General features: G+C 40.9%; 1 protein-coding gene across 1 annotated transcript in view; it reads right to left on the bottom strand.

Moving 5' to 3' along the window:
• The window catches only part of LOC122564922 (SH2 domain-containing protein 3C-like), a 114,929-nt gene that overhangs the window by 43,390 nt on the left and 58,866 nt on the right, over positions 1–12,673 (bottom strand). The window contains exon 4 of the mRNA XM_043720403.1: positions 9,616–10,276. Coding sequence (XP_043576338.1) covers positions 9,616–10,276 — 661 coding nt within the window. The remainder of the gene's footprint in view (positions 1–9,615; positions 10,277–12,673) is intronic.

Genomic DNA, 12,673 nt, shown 5'->3' with positions numbered 1-12,673 from the left:
TTAGAATTTCTCAGCTCTATCCACACTGACTCTACATCTCCTGACTCTTGGTCCCCCCGCGCAAGGGACTGAATATCGTCCCTTACCAACAAGGCCACCCCCCCCCCTCTGCCCGTCAGTCTGTCCTTACTATAGCACGTGTATCCTTGAATATTCATTTCCCAGGCCCTGTCCACTTGAAGCCATGTCTCAGTTATCCCCACAATATCGTATCTGCCAATTTCCAAAAGAGCCTCAAGCTCATCCATCTTACGTTTAATGCTTCGTGCATTCATGTATAGTAATTTTAATTTTGTTACTGCTCTCACCCTTCCCATCAACCCTTATTTCACTCAACCTTACAGCATGATGCCTTTCAGAGTTTTCTGCCTCATTGATACAGTTGTCTTTCTTGACTTCTCTTGTTCTAACTTTCCCTTCAATTTCCTTTTTAAACATCCAGCTTGTCCCCTCCCCCCCGCTACTTAGCTTAAATGTAGCGGTGTTGCAGTCCCTTCAGTCCCAGCAACATCCTTGGAATTCTTTTCTGTACCCTCTCATGTTTAACAACATTCCTCCTACCCCGCTACTTAGCTTAAATGTAGCGGTGTTGCAGTCCCTTCAGTCCCAGCAACATCCTTGGAATTCTTTTCTGTACCCTCTCATGTTTAACAACATTCCTCCTATAAAAAGGTGACCAGGATTGTATGCAGTATTCCAAAAGTGGTCTCACCAATGTCCTGTACAACCACAGCATGACCTCCCAACTCCTATACTCAATGTTCTGACTCCTATACTCAATGTTCTGACCAATGAAGGCAAGAATGCCAAACACCTTCTTCATTTCTCCATCTGCGACTCCACTTTCAAGGAACTATGCACCTGCACCCCTAGGTCCCTTTGTTCAACAACACACCCTAGGGCCCTACTATGAACTGTATAAGTGCTGCCCTGGTTTGCCTTACCAAAATGCAACACCTCACATTTATCTAAATTAAATTCCGTCTGCCACTCGTTGGCCCAGGGACCCATCTGATCAAGGTCCTGTTGTACTGTGAGATAACCATCTCTGGTGTTCACTACACCTGTTACAAAGCTCGTCCTTTTTTTTTCTGAATGCTGTTCCTTGGCTCAAGGAGACTCTGTCCTTGGTTTTTTCTCGAGGGGCAATACACCAGATTAGGCTCCAATCAGACTGGTTTGCTACAGAGATGAAAAGGATTTTAAGAGGCCTTTTGCTTATATGTAAACAGATGAGACTTCAGGCCAAAGTGGTCATGCTTTAGAAGTGACCTGTAGAATGAAAGGGGAGTGGTCAGCTTTCTAGTTGAGCAGTTTAGTTCACTCCAGAACTGGATGGGAGTTCAACAGTGAGCTATGTGGAAACTCTTCTGCCCTTCTAACTTCAACCTGTAAGTATCTGACCCTTTTTTGAATTCTGTTTAAAGGGGGTTTGTTATTGGGACTGTTGCATATATTCGGAACAGAATACTTAAGTCTAGTTTGGATAGGTTGAGTTTTATTGGGGTTCTTTATTCTGTTCTTTGTGTTTCATTGTGTAATATTGTGAATAAATTTTTTGTCTGTTTTAAATCTGGTAGTCAACCTCACTAACTTAATCCAGTTAATTTTCACTATACACTTACTGAAATAAATTGCAAAGTTATGGTCAGGGCTGCCTCCTTAAGAATGTTTTGAGTGGTCTGACCTAATCCATAACAGACTAGGGGCTCATCGCATGATTTTAAACAGCGAGTGGTAGGTGCTAGTGTCTTTATTTCAGGTGAAAGTGAGGACTGCAGATGCTGGAGATCAGACCTGAAAATGTGTTGCTGGAAAAGCACAGCAGGTCAGGCAGCATCCAAGGAACAGGAGAATCGACGTTTCGGGCATGAGCCTGAAGAAGGGCTCATGCCCGAAACGTCGATTCTCTTGTTCCTTGGATGCTGCCTGACCTGCTGTGCTTTTCCAGCAACACATTTTCAGCTCTTTATTTCAGGTGTTGGTTTGGTTGAGTAGACAAAGCTTAGGATAGTAATGGCTCTTTCAGTCGCCACAAGTTTTCTGGAAGTGGATGTGGTGACTTTGGAAGGTTTGCAGAAGGTGAATAAGACCAAGCTGCAGGAATTAGCAGACCAGCTGTGATTGGATCTGCCTGCTTCTGTGAGGAAAGGAGAGATAATTACATCAATAGCTCAGTATTTAAACTTGCTGGAGAAACCATCAGAATCTATAGAGATGGCAAGAATTCAATTGCAAATGAAGCAGCTTGAGTTAGAGACGAGAGATAAGGAAAGGGCAGCAGAAATGAAACAATTTGAGTTACGATTAAAAGCAGAAGAGAGAGAAAATGAGAGAGCAGAGAAAGAAAAAGAGAGAGCTTTTGACCTTCAAAAACTGACACTTAAAAAGGAAAGTCAGCTTGAAAGGCTGGAAATAAAGGCTGAGGTAGGCTTAGTGAAGAATAGAGTGAGGATGAGCAAGCCCCTGGTAGTCAGAAGCCTAGTGAGAAGCTGTTTAAGTGTGTTCAAGCATTGCCTCAATTTGATGAGAAGGATGTGGAAGCCTTTTTTATCTCATTTGAAAAGGTGGCTAAACAAATGTAGTGACCAGTGGCAATGTGGGTTTTGTTGATCCAAACAAAACTTGTAGGTAGTTCTAGTAAGGTATTGGCATCACTAACAGAGGAGGTACCTGAGGAATATGAGGAGGTTAAAAAAAACCATTTTAAGTGCATATGAGCTTGTATCAGAAGCCTATAGACAACACTTCAGAAATCTAAGGAAGGACCTTGGTCAAACCTATACTGAGTTTGAAAGGATCAAACAGAGTAATTTCAATAGACGGATAAGAGTTTGAAAAATCAAGCAAACCTATGATGCCCTTAGGGAGGTAATTATTTTGGAGGAATTCAAAAATTCAATGCCTGAAGTAGTGTAAATTCATGTGGAAGAGCAGAGAGTTAAAACAGCAAGGTCAGCAGCTGAAGTGGCTGATGATTATGAGCTCGTCCATAAAACTCAGCTTGGCTTCCAGAAACAATTTCAGTCCATGAGGGATCAAAATTGGGCCAAAGAGAAATCCTCATGTGGAAAGGGAAAGGTGGATCTCAGTGAAGATCATAAGGATAATTTACCACAGTTTAAAAAGGAAACCCTTGAAGGGGACAAAGAAGTCAAAAAGTTTCTGGTATTTTCATTGTAATAAAGTGGGCCACACAAATTCAGTGTTAGTGGGCTAGGAGAAAGCCAAATGTAGGAAAACCAGACAAGCCTGGAAGTTTTGTTGGACTCGTAACAAGAAGCACAAGGGAAGTTAGACAATTGCCTCAGTGTGTACAAGATGATCAGAGGTTGATTAAGGAGGAAGAGCCAGATCTGCTTAAAAAAACATACATTCAAGGGTAAAGTTTATTCACATAGGCCAGGAGCAGTAGGTAAGGAGGTTACAATATTAACGGACACAGGATCCTCTCAGTCTTTAATGCTGAAGGATGAGGAGATATGTACTCCTGAGGAATATTGCCAGAAAAGGTGCTGGTAACAGGAATTCATGGTGAGACAAAAAAGTGCTCAATTATATAAAGTGAGGCTACAGAGTCCAGAGAAGAGTGGAGAATTTGTGGTAGGAGTACTGGACAAACTCCCAGCTCCAGGAATACAACTTGTCCTTGCAAATGATATAGCTGATTCACTGGTAGGCGTGCTGCCTACTCTAGTTGAAAAGCCAGTGGAGACACAGGCAACTGAAGACATGAAGGATATTTATCCAGGAACTTTCCCGGATTGTATGGTCACAAGATCATAGAGGCACAAGCTGATGCAGGAGAGATCAAAAGGCACAAATAAGGAAGCTGACATAGTGTTATCCATGACCTTTTTTGATCAGACAAGTGGAACAGAAAAGGAGCAAATAGGTAAACATGCAAGTATCTTCAGCCCTGCTAAGCTGATTGAATTACAGCAGAAAGATGGAATTAAAACAGTTATATCAAAAGGTATTTACAGAGGAGAGTGAATGCATCCCTGTGTGTTATTACTTAACAAATGATGTCTTAATGAGGAAATGAAGACCATCACGCATTCAAGCAGATGAGAAATGGACAGAGATTCATCAAATTGTTTTGACAGTAGGATATAGAAAGGAGGTGCTGCGAGTGGTGCATGAGCTACCACTTTGCGTCATTTAGGGGTGAGGAAAACACAGACTAAAATACAAAGACATTTTTACTGGCCCAGACTACACAAAGATGTCACTGAATTTTGCCAGATGTGTCAAGCATGTCACTAATCGGAAAACCACAAGCAGTAATAAAACCTGCACCTTTAATACCTATTCCAGCATTTGATTAACCTTTTACAAGAGTCTTGATTGATTGCGTAGGTCCCCTACCTCAAACAGAAAGTGGGAATAAGTATTTATTAACAATAATGGATGTGTTGACTAGCTTTCTAGAGGCAATCCCATTATGCAACATCACAGCTAAAAGGGTTGTTGAAGAATTACTTAAATGTTTTACTAAATACAGATTGCCAATATAGATCCGGTCAGATCAAGGATCAAACTTCACATCCAAACTATTCAAGGAAGTTATGGATAGCTTGGGAATAAAGCAATTCAAATCTACTGCGTACCATCTAGAATCACAGGGAGCACTAGAGAGATGGCATCAAACACTGAAGACCATGTTAAGGGCTTATGGTCAGGATTATCCAGATAATTGGGATAAGGGAGTTCCATTTTGTACTTTTTGCGATCAGAGATGCACTGAACGAATCGACCATATTCAGTCTATTTGAATTAATTTTTGGGCATGAAGTAAGAAAACTGTTAAAATTAATTGAAGAGAAATTCATAAGTCAGAATTCAGAGACCACCTATTTGGAATATGTGTCAAATTTTAGAGAACGATTAAATAGAGCTGGAAGTTGGCTACACAGCATTTAAAAGTATCACAGCTTACAATGAAAAAGGAAGCAGATAATAAATCATAAATTCATAATTTTACAATTGGGGTAAGTTTTTGTTGTTACTTCAGTAACAGGTGAGCCTTTAAAAGCAAGGTTTAGTGGACCTTATCAAATTGAGAAGAAATTGAGTTGGGTGAACTACTTAATGAGGACTCCAGACAGGAAGAAATCTCACCGAGTGTATCATGTGACAATGCTCAAAAGGTATTTTGATAGGGCAGGAAAGCAAGAGGGGAAGTGTTAATAATTACAGCACAGAAGGAAGAACCAAACCTAGAGGATTCTGAATTGGACATTCCTCAAATCAAATTGGGCAATGAGGAAATTGTCAAAAATTGGGATAAATTATTGAGTTACCTTCCATAAGAAAATCAAAATGACCTGAAAAAGAGTTATTACTATCACACAGGGAGATATGCAGAAATAAACTGAGAAGTACTAACCTAATTGTGCATGATGTAGAGATAGGAAATGCTGTTCCGATTAAACAATATCCTTAAAGGCATGACCCTCCAAAATTGGTACAGGTTCAGATGGAGATAGAACACATGCTCCACGATGGCATAATCGAAGTGAGTTATAGTGACTGGAGCTCACCCATGGTCATGGTGTCAAAGCCAGATGATACCCAACAGTTATGTGTGGACTATCGTAAAGTCAACACCATTACAAAGACTGATGCATATCCAGTTCCATGGTTGGAGGACTGTGTCAAAAAAGTGGGACAAGTAACCTACATTTCTAAGTTGGACTTGCTCAGAGGCTACTGGCAAGTACCTCTGTCAGAGAGAGCAAAGGCAATATCGGCTTTCATAACACCAAATGGACTATATCAGTTCAAGGCGAAAGTGAGGACTGCAGGTGCTTGCGATCGGAGTCAAGATTAGAGTGGTGCTGGAAAAGCATAGCAGGTCAGGAAGCAGCCGAGAAACAGGAAAAGCGACGTTTCGGGCAAAAGCCCTTCATCAGGACCTCATTCGTGATGAAGGCCTTTTGCCCGCAATGTCGATTTTCCTGCTCCTCGGATGCTGCTTGACCTGCTGTGCTTTTCCAACACCACTCTAATCTTGACTATATCAGTCATGCCATTTGGTATGAAAAACACTCCAGGCACATTTCAGAGACTGACTAATAAGGTCATTGCTGGGTTACCCAATTGTGTTGTTTACATTGATGAACTGGTGATTTTTAGTCACTCATGGAAGGAACATTTACAGTATTTTTTGGACTTGTTCGATCAACTTTGGAAGGCAGGCTTGGTGGTAAACTTAGCTAAAAGTGAACTTGCCAAGTCACCTTCCTGGGCCATTTTACTGGACATGGACAAATGGCTCCACGGGATGTGAAAACAAAAGTAATTGGGGAATTTCCCACACCATCAATGAAAAAAGTAGTACTATGGTTCCTGGGTTTGAGTGGATTTTACTGGAAGATTGTACCGAACTTTAGCAGTGTGGCTGCTCCACTCACCAAATTGTTAAAAAAAGGGCAAGAAGTTTCAGTGGATAGTGGACTGTCAAAAGGCATTTGACAGCCTAAACACTGTGTTAACCACTGCCCCAGTATTAACCACACTGGATTGCACGAAGCCTTTCAAGGTGGTAACTGATGCCAATGATGTGGGTGTCGGTGCGATGGTCCTGAAGGAGGATGACGAGGGAATAGAAAGACCCATCGGGATTTTTGAACATGCATCAACATAAATATTCAACAGTGGAGAAAGAGACTTTAGCTTGGTGTTGGCATTACAACATTTCAGTGTTTATATTACCAGCAAAGCATCTGAGACAATTGTATGCACTGATCATAACCTATTGACATTTAAGCATTTAAGGATAAAAATGCCAGGCTATTTAGATGAAGATTGTTGTTGCAGCCATACAATTTGGCAATTCAGCACGTGGCAGGTCACGAAATCATGATTGCCAATGTGTTATCGAGACTTGAATGAGATATGGGGGAATTTGGTGGAGGGTGTGCCATGGCCTGAATTCACATGTGGTTGTGCATGTTTGCATGTTAATACTTAATATTGCGTACATGTGCATTTTAACTACTAACCAGTTTGTTTTTGAAGGGTTTTAAAAATGAAGCCCTTTTGGTGTTGATGGTTCATTATCTTTAAGGGGGGAGGTGTCAGAAAACTAGTCCTTTTACTTCTAAAAGCTATTCCTTGGCCCAAGGATACTTTGTCCTTGATTTTTTTCAGAGGGGTAATCAACCAAGCCAGGCTCCGATCAGACTGATTTGGTACAGAGCTAAAAAGGATTTTGAGAGGCCTTTTGTTTATATGTCAACAGATGAGACTTAGGCCAAAATGGTCATGTTTTAGAAGTAGAATAAAAGGGGAGTGGTCAGCTCTTTAGCTCTTTAGCTGAGCAGTTTAGTTCAGTTCAGAACTGGTTGGGAATTCAACAGTGAGCTATGTGGAAACTCTTCGGCCCTTCTAATTTCAACCTGTCAGCATCTGACCCTTTTTTATACTGTGTTTTACAGGCGGTTTGCCTATTGGTACTGTTGTGTATATTCAGAACAGCATACTTAACACGAGTTTGGATTGACTGAGTTCTGTAGGGGTTCTTTATTCTGTTCTTTGTGTTTCATTGTGTAATTTTGTGAATAAACTTTTCGTCTGTTTTAAACCTGGTAGTCAACCTCGTTAACTTAATCCAGATAATTTTCACCGTACACTTCCGAAATAAATTGCAAAATTATGGTTAGGGCTGCCTGCTTAAGAATGTTTTGTGTGGTCTGGCCTAGTCCATTACATACCACATAATTTTGTGTCATCTGCAAACTTACTAACCATCCCTCCTATATTCACAACCAAATCATTTGTATAAATGATGAAAAGCAGTGGACTCAGCACCAATCCTTGTGACACACCACTGGTCACAGGCCTCCAGTCCAAATGCAAACCTGCACCTGCACCCTCTGTCTCCAACCTTCCAAGTTAAAAATCATACAACACCAGGTTAAAGTCAATTTTGTATCCAATTGATTTGCTCCCCTGGATCCCATGTGATCTAACCTTGCTCACCAGTCTACCACGTGGAACCTCATCAAACATCTTGCTGAAGTCCATATAGACAACGCTGTGCCTTCATCAACCTTCTTTGTCACCTCTTCAATCAAGTTAGTGAGACATAATTTCCCACGCACAAAGCCATAGTGACTATCCCTAATCAGTCCTTGCCTTTCCAAATGCATATAAATCCTATCCCTCAGAATCCCCTCCAACAACTTGCCACCACTGACATAAGGCGCACAAGTCATTGGTTCCCTGGCATTTTCTTATAGCCTTTCTTAAATAATGGCACCACATTAGCCAACCTCCAGTCTTCTGGCACCTCATCTATGTCTGTTAATTATACAAATATCTCAGCAACAGGCCCAGTTATCTCTTTGCTAGTTTCCCACAAAGTTCTGGGAAATATCTGATCAGGTCCTGGAATTTATCTACCTTTATGCATTTTAAGACCTCCAGTACCTATTTTGTAATTTAAATTCTTTTCAAGACCTCACTATTATTTCGCCAAGTTCTCTAAGTTCCACGTCCTTCTCCACAGTGAACACTGATGCAAATATTTGTTTAGTATCTTAACCATCTCTTGTGGTTCCACACATAAGGGGCCATATTGATCTTTAAGCAGCCCTTTTCTCTCCCTAGTTACTCTTTTGCATTGATAGAATCTCTTTGGATTCTCCTTAACTCTATTTCCCAAAGGTATCTCATGTCCCCTTTTTGTCCTCCTGATTTCCCTCTTAAGTATACTCTTACTGCCTTCCTAGCTTTCCATACCTGATACATGCTCTTTTTCTTGACCAGAGCATCAGTTTCTTTTGTTATCCAGCATTCCTTACACTTACCAACTTGTCCGACACATTGACAGGAACATACTGTCTTTGAACTCAAATTATTTCATTTTTAAAGGCATCCCACTTTCCAACAATCCCTCTGCCTGTGAATAGCCTCCCTCAATCAACATTTGAAAGTTTCTGTCTAATACCATCAATTGTATCTATGCCAGCTGAATAAACCAGCCACCCATTCTAACTTTCCCACTTTCAGCACTTGGTCTGTAGCCTTACAGGTTACAATGCTTTTGGTCCTGATCCAGATTCCTTTTAAAGGAATTGAGGATTTCAACCTCAACCACCAAACTGGGCAATGTATTCCAGCTCCCATACAGCTGCTCCAAGATTTGTGCACATCAATCGGAGTAATTGGCATGACAATGCACCGACTTCTGGGTTTGGAAGTAACTCCTGTACACAGGCCTCAGAGTTCACACACTGAAAAGAAATTTAGAGGGAACATTGCTTTTTGGGTGAAAAACCTTTTACACGTGTCCGTCTAACCCCTTTACTAATCACTTTGATCGAACTGACAACTTAAAGGCAGAAATGAAAAACAGTTGAAGTGAAATTTTACACCAGAACCACAAGCTTCAGCAGCCTAGACCTACCTTTTATCAGGTGCTGATTCAATTTAACCTTTAGTGACAATGATTATCAGAGCACAATGATAAGGGAACAAATTAACCGAGGGGGTTTAACCATCAAATTTCAAATGATTAAAGAACAATTTTCTTGTCATATGTGAGACAAATTGTACTAAATAGAGCCTAGAATACAGACCAGATATGAACTCTGATGAACATACCTGTCATCGATTAGCTCACTCTTGCTATCGCTTGCCCCATCTTCAGGCGAAAGTGTTTTGGTCTGGCCATTGGCGTTTTCTGGTGCATTCAATCTTCTTTGGGTCTCCATGACTTGTGATTCAACTGGTATAGACCTGTCACTTTTATTCTGAAGTGTGTCTGATTTGGCCGAGGGTTTGGCAGTATTTGACATTGCTGCATTGGAGTCAGAGAACACAGGCTGTGAACAACTGGGACTCAGACATCCCTGAGCTGGTGTGACCTCTTCACCTGACTCAGACGGTGCAGGTCCCTTCCCTGATGGCTCACCTTGGTCACTGTTTGGCACTGGTGGCAGTGGTCCCAGTCTGCCCCTCCCTCCAGCCTGTGCATCTGAAGTACTGGGACTTTTGACTGGTTTCTGCACCCTGTTGGAGTTTCGGCGTGGCATTGTGCCAATGTAGGTGTACATTTCACTTGAATGGGCATAGCTGGGGCTCCGTGGTATAGTTTCCAAATCATCTACCGTTTCCTGTCCTTTCTCCTGATGAATCTGGAGGCCCAAGTGGTTCCCTTCCAATTGCTTCTTCTTCTCATCAAGGGCACTGCTTGAAGATCGTCGTAGTGACAGATTCCGTGGGATGTTGGTTAAACTGCCAAAGCCTTTAAACTTAAAGAACTCTGAAACAAAAGCAACAAATGGTTTGTAATTTAAAAAAATTATAAAAGATAACCACTGAGCCTATTAATTTTCTTCCTTCCACCAACTATTCCCTAGCCAATATTCAATCAACAACTAACTGGATAATCTGATCATTTAGGAACAAATTACTGCAAATGCTGAAGTCTGTGCTGAAAACAACCAAATGCTGGAGATCACAGCAGGTCACACAGCATCCATGAAGAGACTGCAAGCTAACGTTTCAAGTCTAGATGACTCTTCAACAAAGTTGTTCAGCTCTGATGAAGAGTCACCTATTCTCGAAATATTAGCTTGCTCTCTCTCCACGGATGCTGAATCACCCTCTATAATCTTCAGCATTGGTTGTTTTCAGTAATCTGATCACTTGTATAATTGCTGTTTGCGCACATTTGTTGTGTGTGAATTAGCTGCTGCTGTTATTATATTACAATAGTAACTACATTCCAAAATCAACCATAAAGTATTGTGGGGCACCCAGAGGCTGTAAAATATGCTATATTATTATAAGTTATTTATTTACTCCTTTTTAATATCATGAACCATGTACTGCATGTTTAACTCAATGAATGTTTGGTTTCAAACACATAGAGTGGTTAGAATATGGCTTTTGTATCACATGAATTAAATGAGCTTGAGTTTGATTTATGGTTATCACATATATCAAGATACAGTGAAAAGTTTTGATTTGCGTACTATACAATAAAACTAGGTACGTATATAAGAGAGAAAGGGATAGCACAGTATGTTAATGGGATAAAGTGTAAGTATAATGGGAAGAGGTTTGTGTGTATCATAAACACTGGTACGTAGTAGTTAGACTGAATGGCAGATTTCTGTCTGTAACTTGTATGTAATTCTATGCGATATAAATACTTTGTAATCTTCAAAGATGTTCACCCAAATCTCTATAATATTCAAAATTCTAAATCAAAAATATTGGGAATATTCAACTGGCAACATCTGTGGACAAAGAAACAGGATTAATGTTACGACAAGAAAGATCACAACCTAGAACGTTAACTCTGTTTTTCTTTCCACTGGTTTATTCGGACCTGCTGAGTCTTCTCAGCATTTTATGTTCTGATTTCAGATTATTATTATACTCAGTGTTTTGCTTTTATTTTAGTGATCAACCATTCTTAAACTTTGCTCTGCTGCCCTTTTTAGCAAACATTCATCAAACCCCACTCCAGAAGCTAGAGGAACCACCATGACTATGAAGTGATTCATCAACCAAATCTGTACATGTCCCTGGAGACACTTAATTTTGTTTCCAATCAAATCCCCATCAAAAGAAAGATTTAGTCTTAAATGCTTTTGCTAAAAGTCTGTGCCAGATTTGCTGTTCGATCAGAGAAATGAGAAAGGACTTGTGTTTCTTTCAGTCTTTAATCTCAATCGAGGCTTGTGTCTCTTTAACCTTTGATTAAAGGTTAACTGCATTCAGACTAAATTAGGATTGAGGACTAAGAACCATGACTTCACCAGCTCAAGGCAATGGGCTGAAGTTTGAAGACTGATGCCTTCATCTACTAATATTGCATACAGTTGATATTTTAGAGGGATGGTCATATTTTTTCTCTGCAAACAAGAAAAACTCTCTTCAAACCTCTCCAGGTAAGCCCTGTTCCTCTAATGCATGAGGTACACTTGAATGTTTGAAAGCTATTTCTCAATTTCTTTTAATGCACCACAAAATGTTCACTGGTGACATATCTGTGGAAATTCCCTGTAGCAATATGGACAAAACGTCTGACTCCTATTGTGTGAGACCGCAATCCCCTGTAAACAGAACATCAGAAAGATTTGCATTCTAGAAGCTCCATTCTCTACCTCAGGATGGTCTCAAAGCATTTTACAGCCAATTAGGATTGTTTAACATGTAGCCGTAACAGGAGAAAAAATTATGTGGAGGAGCCGGTGTCGGACTGGGGTGGATGAAGTTAAAAATCACACAACGCCAGGTTATAGTCCAACAGATTAATTTGGAAGCACTAGCTTTCGGAGCCTTGCTCCTTCATAAGGTGCTGAAAATGTGTTGCTGGAAAAGCGCAGCAGGTCAGGCAGCATCCAAGGAGCAGGAGATTCGACGTTTCGGGCATGAGCCCTTCTTCAGGAATGAGGAAAGTGTGTCCAGCAGGCTAAGATAAAAGGTAGGGAGGAGGGACTTGGGGGAGAGGCGTGGGAAATGCGTGGAACGTTTCAGAGAATACCTCTGGGACACCCGGACCAACCAACCCAACCACCCTGTGGCTCAACACTTCAACTCCCCCTCCCACTCCACCCAGGAAATGCAGGTCCTTGGACTCCTCCATTGCCAGACCATAGCAACACGACAGTTGGAGGAAGAGCGCCTCATCTTCCGCCTAGGAACC

This window comes from Chiloscyllium plagiosum, chromosome 30 (assembly GCF_004010195.1).
Source record: "Chiloscyllium plagiosum isolate BGI_BamShark_2017 chromosome 30, ASM401019v2, whole genome shotgun sequence".
Taxonomy (NCBI): Eukaryota; Metazoa; Chordata; class Chondrichthyes; order Orectolobiformes; family Hemiscylliidae; genus Chiloscyllium; species Chiloscyllium plagiosum.
The sequence above is the reverse complement of the archived record's forward strand: the minus strand, read 5'-3'. Positions and strand labels throughout refer to the sequence as shown.